The sequence below is a fragment of the Alosa sapidissima genome, chromosome 9 (genome assembly GCF_018492685.1).
Source record: "Alosa sapidissima isolate fAloSap1 chromosome 9, fAloSap1.pri, whole genome shotgun sequence".
Classification (NCBI taxonomy): domain Eukaryota; kingdom Metazoa; phylum Chordata; class Actinopteri; order Clupeiformes; family Clupeidae; genus Alosa; species Alosa sapidissima.
The window spans coordinates 38,110,138-38,127,483 of NC_055965.1; the positions used below are offsets into that span (position 1 = coordinate 38,110,138).

Here is a 17,346-nt window from a genome sequence, read left to right on the forward strand (position 1 = left end):
TATAAGCTCGATGCATTTGTGTTCTATTTCTTGTCAATACAGGAATAGAGAATGTCATGGGCTTACTGGGTCCTGGCATGTTCTCAAAACTACTGTCAGTACCATTTATATTTCAGGGACCCTGAGAATATCATACCATACAGTCATCATCATCATCATATTCAAATAATTGTCCACTGCAGCTGCTATATGCCAGCTGACAATATGAACTAAGAGGTTGTTGCTGCTTAAGAGATCCTTCTGAGTGGAAAGAGGGAGGCCGTGAAGGTGCCATGCGCACCTTTGGTGCTAAGGGTCTTGGGGTACTAAAAAACCGCACAGTTGAAGGTCTTGGTCTACCAACAAGGTGGGATGTTGATGGGTATACAGTTGAAGGTCTTGGGCTACTAACAAGTTGCAGGGCTACTGGCAGCAGTCCTTCCATTCTTGCAGGGAAAATCATGTGCTGGGGTGGGGATGGTGATGGGTATGCAGGGGATCCTGGGAAGTTTGAGCGGGTGGGGGAGTGTTGGGATGAGGATGGATATACAGGAGGGTTTGGGTGGCAGGCAGATGGAATGAAACACACTCAGCACACAGGGAACACACAGTGAGGTGAAGCACACACTAATCCCGGCGCAGTGAGCTGCCTGCATCAACAGCGGCGCTCGGGGAGCAGTGAGGGGTTAGGTGCCTTGCTCAAGGGCACTTCAGTCGTGCCTACTGGTCGGGGTTCGAACCGGCAACCCTCCGGTTACAAGTCCAGAGTGCTAACCAGTAGGCCACGGCTGCCCCAAGAGAGGCAGATGGTGTCATCATCCAATTTATGTTTAAAGCGTGGATCCAACGCAGTGGCCACTTGGAGAAAGTTCCCGATCTCATCATTCTGCAAAACACATGTTCTTTAAATGTTTTTAGCAAGCCACAGGATATTTCTATTCTACAACAATTTCTTTCCAGGTGCACTGCCACAGTCACTTACCTGGTAGCGCTTGGATAGGTTTGCCCAAACCTGTTTTTTAAGGTTTGACACAAAGACTGTGTCTCCCTCTTTTACAGCCAGGTGTGCCTCAAGCTTTTTGAGGATAGGCAGAATCTGTCTGCATGTGGGACTCTTTTCGGAGGATACACAGTGTTGAGGTGTAGAGCACCTTCATCAGGTTAATGAAGTCTTCAGCTTTCCTAAAATCCTCCTCAGTTAGCCGAGCAAGTCTGTATGAAAAAGAATTAAGAACACATAGATTGGAGTTAGAAATACTCTCTTTTTTCCTTAACAAAACATCTAACATATGCACTCCCTACATTAGCGTTCACATTCACTCTAATACTGTTCTTTGAATTAGAATTTTGTGTGTACTGGTATTTTACCTCTACCCAGACATCCCAACCCGCAAAAAGTCATTTCAGGTCATTTTCCTCCCCCTAAAAACGTTAGCCTACTTAAGATTAATATATAACGTCTAGTTAGGCTACACCAAATAAGGAAGGCCTATAGATAGAAATTTTGAACATATGTAGATTTTGGTAGTTTGGTCTTGTAGCCTTGGCAACTAGCCAGGCTACAAGCCCAAAGGCTATAGGCCTGAATAATATGCACATAAATTGACACTTGTTAAACTCACCTCAACATGTCTTTTGCAATCATTTAACCCCCCATGGGCAATGCTAAAGTCACTGTTACAAACAGTGCAGCGTGCAAGACTAGGCCTATCATTATGTTTTACTCTTATGAAACAAGGGTAGCCTACACTTTGAAATCTTACATTTTCCTTTTTTTGAGGCACTGACTCTGCCATGACGCTCCTGTTCCTATACACTGAACTGATTAGTTAAGTTCGGGAGAAAAGAGATAAAAGCCCGCCTACACTGAAAACTCGCGCTCTTGATCGCTCACTCTAGATTCCGGGAGATTTGATCTAATTTGCGGGCGTCAGCGGAGCCGCTATCAATATGCGGGAGACTGACGGAACTTCCGGGAGACTTGGGATGTCTGTCTACCTGTCCCTATCCATATGTCTGTCTACCTGTCCCTATCCATATTTTTTCTCCAAGCTGGCTGCTTGAATTGCAGGGTACTGCTCTGTGAATCTCTCCAGCATTAGGTACAGAGAGTTCCAACGTGTTCTCACATCAAGTATAAGTGAGTGTAAAATTGTATGATAAAAACAATTTTAAATCATGTAACAGATGCTTTTCATCCTAGGACACAAACAATACTTTTGTAAAATTGGATTAAAATACTGTAGTACTACTCTGCCGAGCTCATACATAACAATAAGACAGATCAGACATATCAAGTCATTACGTGTCAGTGCACAACAATGAACTAAAGTGAATGTCGTGTGTCTTACATAGAAGTTCTTGCTTCTCTCCGAGAACCACCTCGAGCACCTTTTCATCCACACAACAATGGTTCGGACCTTGGCCACCCACTGACTCACTGAATTTAGGGAGTATAGACTTTGTGAAATTATAGACTTTGTGAAATTATAGACTTTAAGTGTATGGGCGAAACAGCACAGTTTCACAAATCGCAGGCGCTTAATAGCCACATCCATGTTGGCAGCATTATCTACAGTGACTGCTACAATTTTATCAGATATGCCAAACTCTGACAGAACGTCACTGATTTCCTCTGCAACAACACAATCAGTTTCCTTGGTCTAAATTTGAATGTCTCTAAATGTGAAATTTTACCTTTACACTCATGTAATAACACAATCATAAACAACATCCCAGTAAAACACACTGTTAAATATTTAGGAATTAGTATAACTAAGAATATAATAGACAGGCAACAATTACATTTTTTAAGTCAAAAAGTATCTTTAACTCTTGGTTACAGAGAGACCTAAGTATATTTGGCAGAACTCTATTATCTAAGGCAGATGGACTGTCACATTTTGTCTATCCTGCCCTCTCTTTATTCATTAATGATAAAACTTTAAAAGAAATCAATACTATTTTTCTTGACTTTATTTGGAAAAATAAACCCCACAAACTAAAGAAAGAGATACTTTCAGACTGCAAAGCCCAGGGTGGTTTAGATGTTTTGGATTTCACAGATACTGTTAACTCTTTTAGAATTGGTTGGATCAAGAGATGTTTATTTAATTTCAACTCTTTATGGTTTTTTATTCCGAGTCACATATTTAACCAAGTTGGTGGCCTTTGTTTTATTTTAAAATGTAATTATTTATCTCCCCTCCAAGATTCCCCTTAAGCTATCTAAATTTCATCCGCAATGCCTTCTAGCCTGGAAACTATGCTATAGCCACAATTTTTCACCTCATAAAACACTTATTTGGAATAATGCTAACATTCTAATTAAAAACAAGTCCATATTTTTCTCTAAATGGTATGATCATGGAATCTACAATGTTATCTCTTTATTTGACAGATCTGGTGCAGTTCTGACTTACGAACAATTTATGTCACATCATAACTTCCCCGTCCCGTTTAGGGAATTTAGCTTGCTTATAAAGGCTATTCCAAAAGGATTAATCCAATTGATAAAGAATCATCTATCTTTTGGAGGAGATTATATAATACAACATAAGCTAGTTTTGAATGAAATAGATATAATGGACAGAAAGTTTAGTAATAAACATGTTCACAAGGTCCTTCAGGTTAAAAATAGAATTACACCAAATAGAGTTACACTTTTTTATAGATGGTTATGAGGAGCAATGTGAGAGAGAAATTTGATGATCATTGATCGTTGTTTTGGGACGTTAAGCCTTTCCCATAGGCGTCAGTGAAGGAGATTGAAGAATGACCATTTTTTTATACGAAAATATTTCTTAACTACAAAAACTCAGTGTCTAAAAACTCAGTGTCATTCAGACTCAACCCTCTTGTTGTTTTATTATCTTTTTCGTTGTCGTTTGAATGTTGGCAAGCAGGCATGTTGCGGTTGCAATTTAAGTGAAATTTCTACAGTAGGCCTACAACATGCTGTTAGGCTGGGCTACTGTCAATGTACTTGTACAGGTAAATGTTCAACAATTGCTGGTGTACAGGTTATATAATCAATTAGCTAAATCATTTGTCCAGCTGTTTAAACATTTTTTCGTGCTACATTCAAACGCAAAAGGTGCTTTGATATATTTTTCGTTTGAACGTCGGCAAGCAGGCATGCTTTGGTTGCAATGAATGAGGATAATTGCTTTTTTTTGCATTATTTTGAATAGGACTCGCTCCAGTCTCAACAGCACATACTTTTTCCACACGCTAAGTTCTAACATATATACTGTAGGCCTATCCCCTCTCGCTTTCTCTCTCTCCATCCCTGCACACGGTGCTTTCTTAAAGGAGCTGCACCATTTTACAACAATTGCATCTACATTTTCATATTAGAATGTTTTGTCAAGTGTAAGCTTAAACTACCGTGATCAATTTAAGTTCCCGTGCCCCCGCTGCGTCATGGAAGCAGTAAGTCAGTCGCATCAAAAATAGTAGTGGCACCCAAGTGACACCTTGTGGTTGTTTGTGTCAACTGCAGTTTGTGCCATTTCTGCTGAGAAAATGGGGTGCGTGATTCATGAAGGAACCCGTCCAAACTTAACGGGGACCCACTGTACATTTCCGGGATTGCACCATCTATTGTTAATGTACAGCACCAGTCCGCCTCCCTTCTTTTTGCCAGAAAGTTTAGAGTCTCTGTCCAAACGAGCTACACTGAAGCCAGGCAGCTCAACGTTAGAAGTGGGGATATGGCTTGTTAGCCACGTCTCCGTAAAGCATAACAAACTACATTCCCTGTACAACTTCTGGTTTCTTACCAGGGCATCCAGTTGGTCAGTCTTATTAGCCAGTGAGTTCACGTTTCCCATCACAATCGATGGAACTGAGGGCTTGTGTCTCCACTTCTTCTCCCGACGCCTCGTCTTCACTTTTACTCCCGCTCTGCAACCCCGATCATCAGACTCTGCCCCACCTATTTGTCAACCCAGGAGCCGCTACTGGCTGCTACCCACGTTATCTCCATTGGTGACTGTTTTAACTTACACAGATGCGCACACACAAGAATGAACGCTCACACCACTACCCCCTAATGCTATGCCTCTTTATTTGATAACAATAAATTAAGAAATGTTTCCAATTCTGGGAAATGTTTAGTTTCTTTTTCTTTCGGTCGCGGTTCAATGATACACTCCTAAAAATGCTGGGTTATTATCTCAACCATAACTTGTTTTTACTCATGTTGGGTTATTTTCTGTAACCCAGCTTGTTGGGTTGATAGTTTAGGACAGCGCCCCTCCTCTCCCCCATCTGACGTAAGTACACTACTCAGCACCAGGGTAACTTTAACACAGCTGCATAGTTATTTGAGAGTTCGGGGGAAATAGTTATTCTTTCAACCGTCCATGCAGTCCAGCAGCTGTCAACATGCAGTGGAAATCAGGCGATTTTGGAAGGTATGTATCTGCTTTTAACTTTTTTTTATTATTATTCAGACGGATTTTAAAAGTACACAAAGAGATACCCTTCGTAATATGAATGGATATTCTGCCTGCCAATTTCGTTCAGCCTAAGCAGGTTAAGAATTGTGTCATTCAAGCCAGCTAACGTTAGCTAACATTAACTTATAATTACTGCTCATGTTAATGTTAAATCTACACAAAGACAGACTCTTAAAAACATAGTTCTGTGTTCACTGGGTATGAACTGCTGAACGGAAACAAAACAAACCTTTACAACGAACTAAAATTAGCATACCAACAGCTGGCTAGGTCAACGTTAGCAGACGGTTGGTATGCTAACGTTAATTAAATTAAATGCTTCGTGGTAGTGCAGCATGTGTGTCAGCTAATCAGTGGTGGATGAAGTACACAAATCCTGTACTTGAGTGACAGTAGAGATACACATGGTCAAATCCTGTACTTGAGTGACAGTAGAGATACACATCATTGCTGCTACTGGAAGAAACTGGAATCCATGCATTTCCACTGAATTATTTTTGGAATCTGATCCCTTATCATACCTGTTCATTCTTACTCGTTGCTCGACTTATCGTGACTAAATTCAAGATGGCTGCAAACGTTAAACTTCGTGAAGATACTGTCTGTATAAATCGTCTTGTAAGTAAACTACCAGTGCTTTTTCAAAGTTCTCAATGTCTCGTTTTAAATGTCAGGGCCCTAGGAAGTCTACCAATGAAGTGTGGAGATACATTGAGCCTCGTAAATGGGTGTAAAACAGTGATTTATTTGCATGGCTAGCCCGATGCCGAAGCACCACTACTGAAAAAGTTGTTGGTAGCATCGGCTAACTAGCGCCAGATTTTGGAGTGCAGGGGACAAGTCGAGATGGGCTATGAGACATACGTTCACACTCGGTATCATGTTTCAATACACTTTAGGTCAATATCACACCGGAATTCTCCTTTAAGAGCCGCAGCCCTAATGTATATATAAGCTTTATTGCAGACACAAGTCCATATCATACACATACATAATAATATATAATAGTGTATTGGACTCATGCTACAGATGCTTTCTTGGTAAAGCCGGACCTCCGAGACGGGTCCTTCAGGAACAAAGCAGGGCTCTTTGACATTTTATGTTATTGCCACTAGATGGTGACATTTCCCCCTTTTCGAGTGCACACTCTACCTGTGCAGAGAGAGAGTTCATAAGTGGCCACACTGCTACGTATCTAATCAAATCTAACCAAGTGTTATTAATATCATATCAAGTGTTATTAATCTTATATCAAGATCAAAAAATCTATTTGCTACTGTTTTAAAATCTAACCAAGTTGTATTAATCTTATATCAAACCAAGTGTTATTAATCTCATATCAAGTTCAAAAAATCTATTGGCTACTGTTTTAAAATCTAACCAAGTGTTATTAATCTTATATCAAGATCAAAAAATCTATTTGCTACTGTTTTAAAATCTAACCAAATGTTATATCAAGATTAAAAAATCTATTTGCTACTGTTTTAAAATCTAATCAAGTGTTATTAATCTTATATCAAGATCAAAAAATCTATTTGCTACTGTTTTTAGTATGAAGACTTACCTCACACTTTCTCGTAAAATCATTTGACTTCCACTCAAAAACCATGGGTTATAAACAATCCAATGGGTTAAAAACAATGAGTTAAAACAACCCAATGTTAACCCAACCACTGCTTAAATAGTAATAACACTTAATAACACTTAATTAATAACACTTTGTTAGATTTTCTTTTTTGCAGTGTATATACCACTGGCTGCATGATCTGGCTATCTCTCAGGCACACACGTACACACACACACACACACACACACACACTCCTTAATGTGCAGCTGTGTGGATAAACTAGTTGAGCAAGAGGTGTGGTGCATTCCTCTTTGTTATTTGCCTGGCTTTTCACAGACACACACACACACAAGCCTATGCTTGCCTCAGGCACACACACACACTCTAACACACACACACACACACACACACACACACACAAGCCCATGCTTGCCTCAGACACACACACACACACCCGTGCTTGTCTCAGACACACACACACACACACACACACAAGCCTATGCTTGCCTCAGACACACACACACACACACACACACACCCGTGCTAGCCTCAGACAGTCAGACCAGCAGGGAGCTGAAGAAGGCAGAGTGAAGCGCGCAGCATTGGAGGTAAAATTGATCTTAAAAACTTCAGCAGGGAGTTTTGAACATTCTAACAAAAGATTCTGTTCTTGAGGTTCTTAAAGTCCATGTTGAATCCAGAGGCTTATAGATAGAGAGTTGCGACAACTCCAATGACGCTAATGTTCCATTTGATTCCAATAATGGCGGCTCATGGAAGCCTCAAATAGTTCTCGGAAGTCAAAGGCACTCTAAGAGATGCCACGCGGTTTTTAGGCTAATGACAGCCCAGGCTCCAGAAACGGCAACAAAAACAACCTGGGCAAACCTAGCCCATAAAAACATAACAAAACTGTTCTAGCAAATCACAGACAAGATGCGCGTTTAGGAGAGTTTCAATTGCACGGGAGCAGCATGGGAGGGAGGGGGAGGAAGTAGCGAGCTAGCTCTCTGTTTTGTTTGAAAGTCAACAGAAGTGATGTTACCCAGCATCGCTTAGAGCAACTTTAACAATTAATAATAACAGCAGTGTCGTTACAGCACTATAGACTATTAATATACTAATAAATACTACTACTACTAATAATAATAACAGTAATAGTAATAAAGTAATAGTATTAATAGCCTAGGCTATTTATATACTGTATCGACTATATCGACAGCTTTTGCCGCTTATTTTTTTTAAATGAGTTCCTTATCAAATAATTTAAAAGTGGCTAATGCCCAATAAAAGTGCCACACCGTAATAGCCTAATATAAGATGAACCTTGCCTATCCCATTTTAATTAGGCAGCACTAGGCTACACCGTGAACAAACTGGCAATAAGTTTTTGCGTTTGTACAGAGCCCTTCTACGGAGAGCCTTGGCACTTCCTATTAAGCCCCATTGTATCGGAATTGGTTGCAGTTCCATTGGTTCTATGTTGATCTGTGATGTCTAGGACCCAGTGTATGGAAGGTATTGAGCAAAAAGCAGTTTCCATTGGAAACAAATTGTTTTTTTTTGTAAAGAAATTAATTAAAATAGTATGTGCAAAAAATCATATTAATTTCAGGTGTGTCTGATTAGTCCCATATATGATAACTATTCTGCATTAGTTTGGTATAATAGGATAATTATTCTATATTGGAATCATAGGATAACGATTCTGCATTGGTATGGAGTCACTAGGTCACATGGCTTGGAAGGTATTGGAAAAAAGAAGACCATTCATATAGGAAATAATGTATTTTCTTTAAAATATTCATATAAAATATAGTGTGCTTACAGTGACTAAAAGAAGAGGTGTGTCTGATGAGTCCCATATAGGATAACTATTCTGCATTGGTTTGGAGTCACTAGGTCACATGATGTCAAAGCTATTGACAAAACAATACTATAAAGGTAATTCAGAAGGTACTTTACAGACGGTCCCTAAGTAGGTCGGCTGGGAGCAAGTAGACGGGCCATCTGTTTGTACACTGTCTGCAAACACGGGGTGAAACCGGCCGCATTAAAAAAAATGAATATCTGTCGAATATCCGAATATCAAACTAACTTCACCTCGGTATGCAGCGCCCTCACATGAAATCTGAGGAGGAACTGCATCCAGTCTAGAAACAGGAAGTAACCAGACAGTGCCAATTCTCTCTGGTTTGAACAACTTTTATGACGTGACGTTTCTTGGGCATTTAGCTTTCCTATCATGTCACCATAGCGTTGTATGCGCAATGCCCATTTGGCTATGGCTCAAAGTGTTGTTTTACTTTAAAAAGGGCAGCACAAGTGGATATAGTGCGACTGCTTCCCCAAAACAATTGCTCCATAACTGGATTTAATCGTTTGATATGTGGATAACTTTAAGGGGACTAAACAAATAAAAGGTAAGATTTTGTTATCACAAAGCTAGCTGGTTCGTTAAATATGGCGAAGCATATTACAGTCAACTTTGTAGGCTACTTGCAGCAGTGCAGCTGAGTTTGTTGTTACAGGCATGAAAACTCCTCACCTTTCGGCCAAAATCGCCGTTTTGAATCCAAAATGGGAGACTTGGCCTACGTGGTTCGCGCAGATCTGATAAGAAAATATTTGGGGGGAGTGGTTACAACTGAGTTTACAAATCACGCGCAGACGCGAATGCATCTTGATGTGTTGTCAGCCCCATTAAAAACGTGTCTGATCCAGCAACGAATATGTGAATGCAGGCCCTATGCATACAGTGGAAGCTAATTGTTGCCGCGGACGCAACGCGAAGAGAGTTGGAATGTGAGCCCGGCGAGGAGAGATGCTTATTGATGTCAGACTTCTGTCAGAAAAGACGTTTAGCGATATTGGACAGACATATAGACATAACGAGTTCATTTGATGAAGAATACGTGCAAAGAGCCATCTAGATCGACACAAGGTGAAGCAAATAGGCATACTTTATCAGTATAGCAAGGCTAATGTGAATAACTAAATAGTTGAATTAAATGCTTCTAAACTGGGCTGGTGTGTTTTGTTGAGTTCAGAGACAAAAGCAGTGTTTGACATGGTATGCTACCTTGTATGAAACGTTCAGTGGCCTGATCAGTAGTCTGTGTCTACAGGGTACAGTTGAACATGTAGCCTAATGTGAACACTGTTCATACAATTGTATTGGTTGGTTAAACACACTAGCACAATGCCACAATCTGTAAGTAGCCTAGGCTGCAGGTTAAAACATTTCAAACCAATTTTACAAATTAAAGCCTAGTCTACCCTATTATATAATAAAACATTATCAAACATATAATTTGTTGTGTCAGTGTGCCAGACATCTATGGACGCAGTGCTCGCCAATACAAACTTGAAAAAAGGACAATGACAAAATTATGCCACTACTGCCTCGTTGAGTCTGAATAATATCAACTGCATAGCCTCGTTAACACCAATCTGAATAATATCAACTGCATAGCCTCGTTGACACCAGTCTGAATAATATTGACTGCATAGCCTCGTTAAGTCTGAATAATATCAACTGCATAGCCTCGTTGAGTCTGAATAATATCAACTGCATAGCCTTGTTGACACCAGTCTGAATAATATCAACTGCATAGCCTCGTTGAGTCTGAATAATATCGACTGCATACCCTCGTTGAGTCTGAATAATATTGACTGCATAGTATACTATACTACTACTAATATACTATACTAAGTATACTCTTTTGATTCCATGAGGGAAATTTGGTCTCTGCATTTATCCCAATCCGTGAATTAGTGAAACACACACAGCACACAGTGTACACACAGTGAGGTGACGCACACACTAATCCCGGCGCAGTGAGCTGCCTGCATTAGGGCTTTGACTTTTGCCCAAAAATCATATTCGAAGTTCGTTTGTTTATTAATATTAAAATTCGAATATATTCGAATATGTATTAATAATATTTTAACCATTAAATGTCTTCAGTAAGACCGATATTGGTATCAAACTTAAGTTCTATATGTTCTGTCCACCAGAGGGCAGTGTATCAGTCAATGTCAATAGACTACGTGCACGAAAGGCTGAGTATTTATGCGTGTGTTAAAATTGTTATTATTGAGCATAGGGCCGGGCGATAAAACGATAGCGATATGTATCGCAATAGGCATGTAATCGATATCAATAAAAAATACGTTCGATAGAACATTCATAATTAAAAGCAACACACACCTCCTGCCTTACGTTGACCATAAATAAATAGGCTAAATATATCTGCTTATTTAACAAAATCTAACAAAGTGTTATTAATCTTATATCAAGATAAGAAAAACTAGTTGGTATAGTTTTCAGTATAAAGAGACTTACCTAGCGCTTTCTTGTGAAATCATTTGACTTAATTTCAAAAAATAATTCACTTATTTTAAGACATCTTATCTTGAAAACAAGCAAATTTGTCCTAAAAACAAGCAAATTTGTCTGCCAGTGCGTTGAGCTTATTTGTCTTGATAAGACTCCTTAAAATAAGTTAAAAGTCTTCTTAAATTAAGTCAAAATGATCTTTTGAGAGGGCGCTAGGTAAGTCTTTTCATACTAAAAACTAGATTTTAGATTTAAAATTAGATTTTTTAATCTTAATATAAGATCAATAACACTTGGTTAGAATTAATTTTTGTAGTGTATGTCAAACTACTAGAGTAGGCGATAGAAGTAGGCCTACCTCAACACAGACTCTCCTTGCCCCGTGCACTTTCTCTCTCCCTCTCAACAGGCGCATCCCTCCTCAGCATGCGCATGTAATCCAAACATTAATCGTGTAAGATGACTGGCTAAATTGCTATTAAATCCGGTTAGCATCATTAGCACGCTCCACGAATTTGTTCAAAACTGTTGCATTAAAATTAACTGCTGAGTTCTAATCATCTCAATCCCGATGCAAATGGAAAAGTATTTTCCAAGACTCAAACGGGCCTGTCCCAAGGAGAAAAAGTATTCATTTGAAACTTAAACACACATAGGGAAACTGAACAGTCTAACCAGACTATGATAAACTAGCAAATTAAGCTAACGTTAGCCTACTTTGTTTACAGTATTTCCAGGCTTCAACCAGTGCTGCTTTTCATTCAGACTTATCTGCACATTTATTTATTTGAGTGTTTTTCATGATTGTGTTGCCATTTCTTTTCCCTGTTTGCTTTGATTGATAACTGAGGTGATTAAAATCAGAGGAAGGTTAAGTTTAAAATAAAAGTGTCTATGTGTCACTAAGCGCGAACCAGCCAGGATGCTAACATCACCTACAGGAGCCCAGATGACCAATAATAGCCTTGCTAATGAGCTTGCAATTTTACTTCACCAGGCGTGAAAAAAACCTCGGAATCTGAATTGAAAACAACGTTTAGCCTACAGCCAAATACATTTATAGAAATTATCTCCATAGGCTACAGGTTCGAATATTAAGAGATCCCTAAAATTCGTTCGAATATCTTTAATTTTTAAAATAATCGAATTATATTCGAGAAACGAAGTTCGGAGTCAAAGCCCTAGCCTGCATCAACAGCGGCGCTCGGGGAGCAGTAAGGTGCCTTGCTCAAGGGCACTTCAGCCATGCCTACTGGTTGGGGTTCGAACCGGCAACCCTCCGGTTACAGGTCCGAAGTGCTAACCAGTAGGCCCCGGCTGGCCACCAACATATCAACTGCACTGTAAAAAATGAATTCTAACCAAGTGTTATTTGTTACATATAGGATGGCAGCAAATGCAGACATGGAGTCATGGATACGTTTCAATCATTTATCTGTAAACCCATTCAAAATAAATGTACAGTTCACCATATCACAGTCATTTTTGCCTAGGTCTTAAACAAAAAGTTTCACATTCAAATCCCTTAAAAACAGGTTAACATTACCACAGTAGCATGGTGACTCACTGTCCTTGTAGGCATGGCCATCTCAGCTAGCCTACCGCACACACACGCACGCACGCAGTGTCTCTGTCACTGTCCCAAAAGTTCGACGGTGCAAAAGTCCTGGAAAACATCCAAACGGTATGGCATCCATTCCCGAGAAAGTCCACGAGATATGTGCCAAGAAAGGGATCCAAAAGTGAGACGATATAAGGTCCGATTATGTCCTTCGCGATAACGAAATTCCGAACAGAATTTGCGCGCTATCGCGTGTAATCAAGAAGAACCAATCACAAAGCATGCTGAGATGATCACTAGTCATTAAACTGTATCTGAACTCGTTGACCTGTTCATGAACTCTTTTCTATGTTCTAAACTCTGCTCTCTATGCAGACAAAGCATGAGAGAATGAAACATTGATAATATCTTTACCACTGTATAGTACAATTCTCATGTTATTGCAATGTACTTAATCAAACAAATAGATGACCTTATGACAAAATAAAATACAGAATCATATAAATAAAACAAAACAATATAGAAATAAAATGTAAATGTAGGCTCATCACATATTGATCTTATATTAAGATTAAAAAATCTATTTGGTATTGTTTTTAGTATGAAAAGACTTACCTAGCGCCCTCTCAAAAGATCATTTTGACTTAATTTAAGAAGACTTTAACTTATTTTAAGGAGTCTTATCAAGACAAATTTGCTCAATGCACTGGCAGACAAATTTGCTTGTTTTTAGGACAAATTTGCTTAACGCACTGGCAGACAAATTTGCTTGTTTTTAGGACAAATTTGCTTAACGCACTGGCAGACAAATTTGCTTGTTTTCAAGATGAGATGTCTTAAAATAAGTCAATTTTTTTTTAAAATTAAGTCAAATGATTTCACAAGAAAGCGCTAGGTAAGTCTCTTCATACTGAAAACAATACCAACTAGTTTTTTTTTTATCTTGATATAAGATTAATAACACTTGGTTAGATTTTGTTAGATAAGCAGTTTTTGCAGTGTGCATAGCCTCGTTGACACCAGACCCTGGTAGTGTGAGGACATTGTGTTTCCTCAGTGTGAAAACGTAGCTCTGATAGTTAGCCTGACAGGTGCGGTATGTGTATATCGGCATGTGTGCATTGTCTCTGCTAAGTTGCAGACAAGATGTGTGTATTCTCTAAAAACAGACATGTAAAGGTGAATTTGAACCCTTCATAGATCTGTCATATTCGACCATTGTGTTTTTTACAGAATGGGAAACGCTGCCCTTAGCATTCACCACCCCACCAGTCTGGAGCATGACATCCCTTACCTGGAGCACGGAAAGGTGGTGGACTCGACCGCCAGCACGCTCTGCCTGGAGAAGAGTGGTGGTGCGGTAGTGGGGTGTGGAGGCCGAGTCGTCTTCAAGAAGACCGCATCTGACAGCCAGTGGACGTACAGGGCTTCCGAACGGATCTCAGACTGTAAAATCGGCGACGAAATAACCGTCCTCGCATCGGACCAAGCGGAGGCGGACACTCAGATAGCGGCGAGGTTTGGCATGTCGTTGTCTGAAGTGCGGGAGAGTGTGACTCTTATCAAAAGCACGATTGGTGATTCTAGCGCCTACTCGGAGCTCTACTGCTATGTTGATTACAATGTGAAGAGCAGCGGGAGGCACGAGTGGACGAGGAACGACCTGTACCTCAAGGCTACGCACCGCTGGGCCGAGAGCTCGGAGATGGTCATCGATATTACTTTCCTGACTGAGGAGGAGAAAGAGATCGAGAAAGAGAAGCAAAAGGAGATGGCTGAAACGATGAGAAATGTGATATTTATGTTCGGAAATAATACGACTGATGTAACTAGAAAAACATGATATTTCAAACACTGTAAAAGGGTTTGAACATTCAACAACAACTGTAGTATTTTTAATATTGTAGAAAAACTAGTATTCTTTTTCCTCGAGCATGAAAATAAAATTTGTGCCATAACTTTGAAACTGCAAAATGCATGCTTCGTATCCAAATGTCTAGCCTATTAGGCTTTGAAGACAGAGCAGCTTATTTTCTTGCATGCTTCATATGGGCTCTGGGCTTGCTTGTCCTCTGAGTTCGCTATGCACCTGAAACCGGTCTTTACTACATTTGTTCTACAATATTAACTGAAATTACAGTATGTAAGTAACATACAGTAGGCAAGAGCAATGTGTTTATCAACATTTTCCTTAGCCTATCGTTTCTGTTTTACAATGTTAACTGAAATTACAGTATGTAAGTAACATAGGCAAGTAGCAATGTGTTTATCAACATTTTCCTTAGCATATCATTTCTGTTTTGTTTCGATGCTTAATGAGAATGTTACATGTCACGCAAATGACAGGATGCCTAAACACTCTAATTGAGTACTATATGAGTTTAGCTTTTCCTGTGTAGCCCGTGGCTTACAATACTTTATCAATGTGTGACCTGCAGCTTAGGATACTTTATCAATGTGTGGCCTGCGTCTTACAATACTTTATTAATGTGTGGCCCGCGGCTTACAATACTTTATCAATGTGTGGCCTGCAACGGAAGTGACATTACCCAACATCGCTTACAGCACCATTAATATTCTATGAAGATCTGTCTGGACCTGTATGGGGACTAACAATACCTTTAATAGTCTATACAGATCTGTATGGAGACTAACTATGCCTTTAATAGTCTATAAAGATCTGTATGGAGACTAACTACACCTTTAATAGTCTATAAAGATCTGTATGGACCTGTATGGAGACTAACTACACCTTTAATAGTCTATAAAGATCTGTATGGACCAGGGATGTAACGATTACCGGTATAATGGTAAACCGCGAAAAAAATGTTGACTACAATAATTACCGTTTTCATTTCAAATATCATGATTATCACTGTTGATTACCGCGGTGAGGAAACCGTGTGTTTAATCCTTCCCAGCTTCACCCAAGCCTGCTTTTGACATACAGTAGGCCTGGTACAATGGAACAAAACTGGTACCCTACTGATTCTGTTATCTAATTGATGGTTTTAACTACGATTCGGATTAGGCTACACCTGATTTTAAAAGGCAGAACTTTTTCACCGCAAAATGTGCACTGTATCATGTAGCCACTCCGTGTCTTTTTGTGTTCGCGTCCACATTAAATCCATTCCACTCACGTTATCAGGAGAATACAGTAGTCAAAGTTTTATTTTGAACACTTACTTTGGTCTCACTCATTGCATCCAAATAACAGAAATAGCAAACTCCAAGTTATGGTAGGGTAAGTTGAGCTATAAGCACATAGCCAATTAAACATGAAGAAAAAAGTGAACGGGATACTTTTTGAAACTATTTCAGCTTGTGTAGGCCTATCAGTGCTTTCTGAACATATTGAACACACTTTTAGAAATACCGTGATAATACCGAAAACCTTGATAATTTTGGTCACTATAACCGTGAGGTTAAATTTTCACACCGTTACATCCCTAGTATGGACCTGTATGGAGACTAACTACACATTTAATAGTCTATAAAGATCTGTATGGAGACTAACTATACCTTTAATAGTCTATAAAGATCTGCATGGAGACTAACTACACCTTTAATAGTCTATAAAGATCTGTATGGAGACTAACTACACCTTTAATAGTCTATAAAGATCTGTCTGGACCCGTATGGGGACTAACAGTGCCTGTTGCTGAGTCCTTGGTGTTTCCATGGTGACACAGAGGTTCAAGTGTTGTTTTACCGTTTGCTGTATGCTGTTTCCGTTTTGCTTGTGATACAATAAATACCTTCAACATGCTGATCCAGTCTACCTCATACAATAAATACCTTCAACATTCTGATCCAAACTACCTCATGAGAAACCAGTCTCAACCACTTATCCCACAGGCACTTTTGGGTCTTTTGACCATTTTTGCGAGGGTTACAAAATAAACTACCCCTCTTTTTGATAATCCGTCTCTTTGGTCTCTTAATCCATGTTTAGAGTTTATTATGGACCGTAACACACACACACACACTACTGTATAGAACCCAAAGTGATTCCTCTTTTGTGGCCATATTTTTGAGTCTCACCATGAGAGGGCGCTAAATATCCAAACTACAGCCCTGGATTTGGGACAGGAAGTTAAGGTCAGACCTCTTTCCATTAAAACAGGAAGTTAAGGTCATATCTCTTTCCATAGAAAAGATGAAAACCATAACACATTTAGGATCTCTCTCCTCTGTGTGTGTGTGTGTGTCAGACTTCTTTCCATTGAAGAGATTAACATAAAAAATAAAAACACCATACATATTGAGGATGTCTGTATCTGTGTGTGTGTGTTTGTGTGTGTGTGTGTGTGTGTGTATCTGTGTGTCTGTATCTGTGTGTGTGTGTGTGTGTGTCCCAGCATGACCAGCTGCCTCAGATGCATATCCAGCTGGTGGCCCAACCAGCTACACCAGCTAACAAGAACTG

General features: G+C 39.5%; 1 protein-coding gene and 1 long non-coding RNA gene across 5 annotated transcripts; one reads left to right on the top strand and one right to left on the bottom strand.

Moving 5' to 3' along the window:
* Positions 1-651: 651 nt before the first annotated feature.
* LOC121719079 lies at positions 652-9,628 on the bottom strand. Of its 2 annotated transcripts, none has more exons than XR_006034141.1 (4): positions 9,560-9,628; positions 2,331-2,419; positions 962-1,191; positions 652-865 (listed from the first exon to the last, which is right to left on the bottom strand). It is a non-coding gene; the product is annotated as an uncharacterized LOC121719079 (long non-coding RNA). The 2 variants fall into 2 exon arrangements; XR_006034142.1 differs by having other exon boundaries at positions 652-881.
* Positions 7,500-15,663, top strand: LOC121718993. Of its 3 annotated transcripts, none has more exons than XM_042104482.1 (2): positions 7,500-7,619; positions 14,148-15,663. In XM_042104482.1, exon 2 carries the CDS (start codon positions 14,149-14,151, stop codon positions 14,755-14,757), a length of 609 nt encoding a protein of 202 aa, XP_041960416.1. In that variant the 5' UTR covers positions 7,500-7,619; position 14,148; the 3' UTR covers positions 14,758-15,663. The 3 variants fall into 3 exon arrangements, with proteins under 3 accessions (XP_041960416.1, XP_041960417.1, XP_041960418.1); XM_042104483.1 differs by lacking the exon at positions 7,500-7,619 and adding an exon at positions 8,949-9,434; XM_042104484.1 differs by lacking the exon at positions 7,500-7,619 and adding an exon at positions 9,606-9,955.
* Positions 15,664-17,346: the final 1,683 nt, after the last annotated feature.

Excerpts from the sequence above, each read along its gene's own strand:
- LOC121718993 (XM_042104482.1), top strand. The coding sequence starts at position 14,149 with ATGGGAAACGCTGCCCTTAGCATTCACCACCCCACCAGTCTGGAGCAT.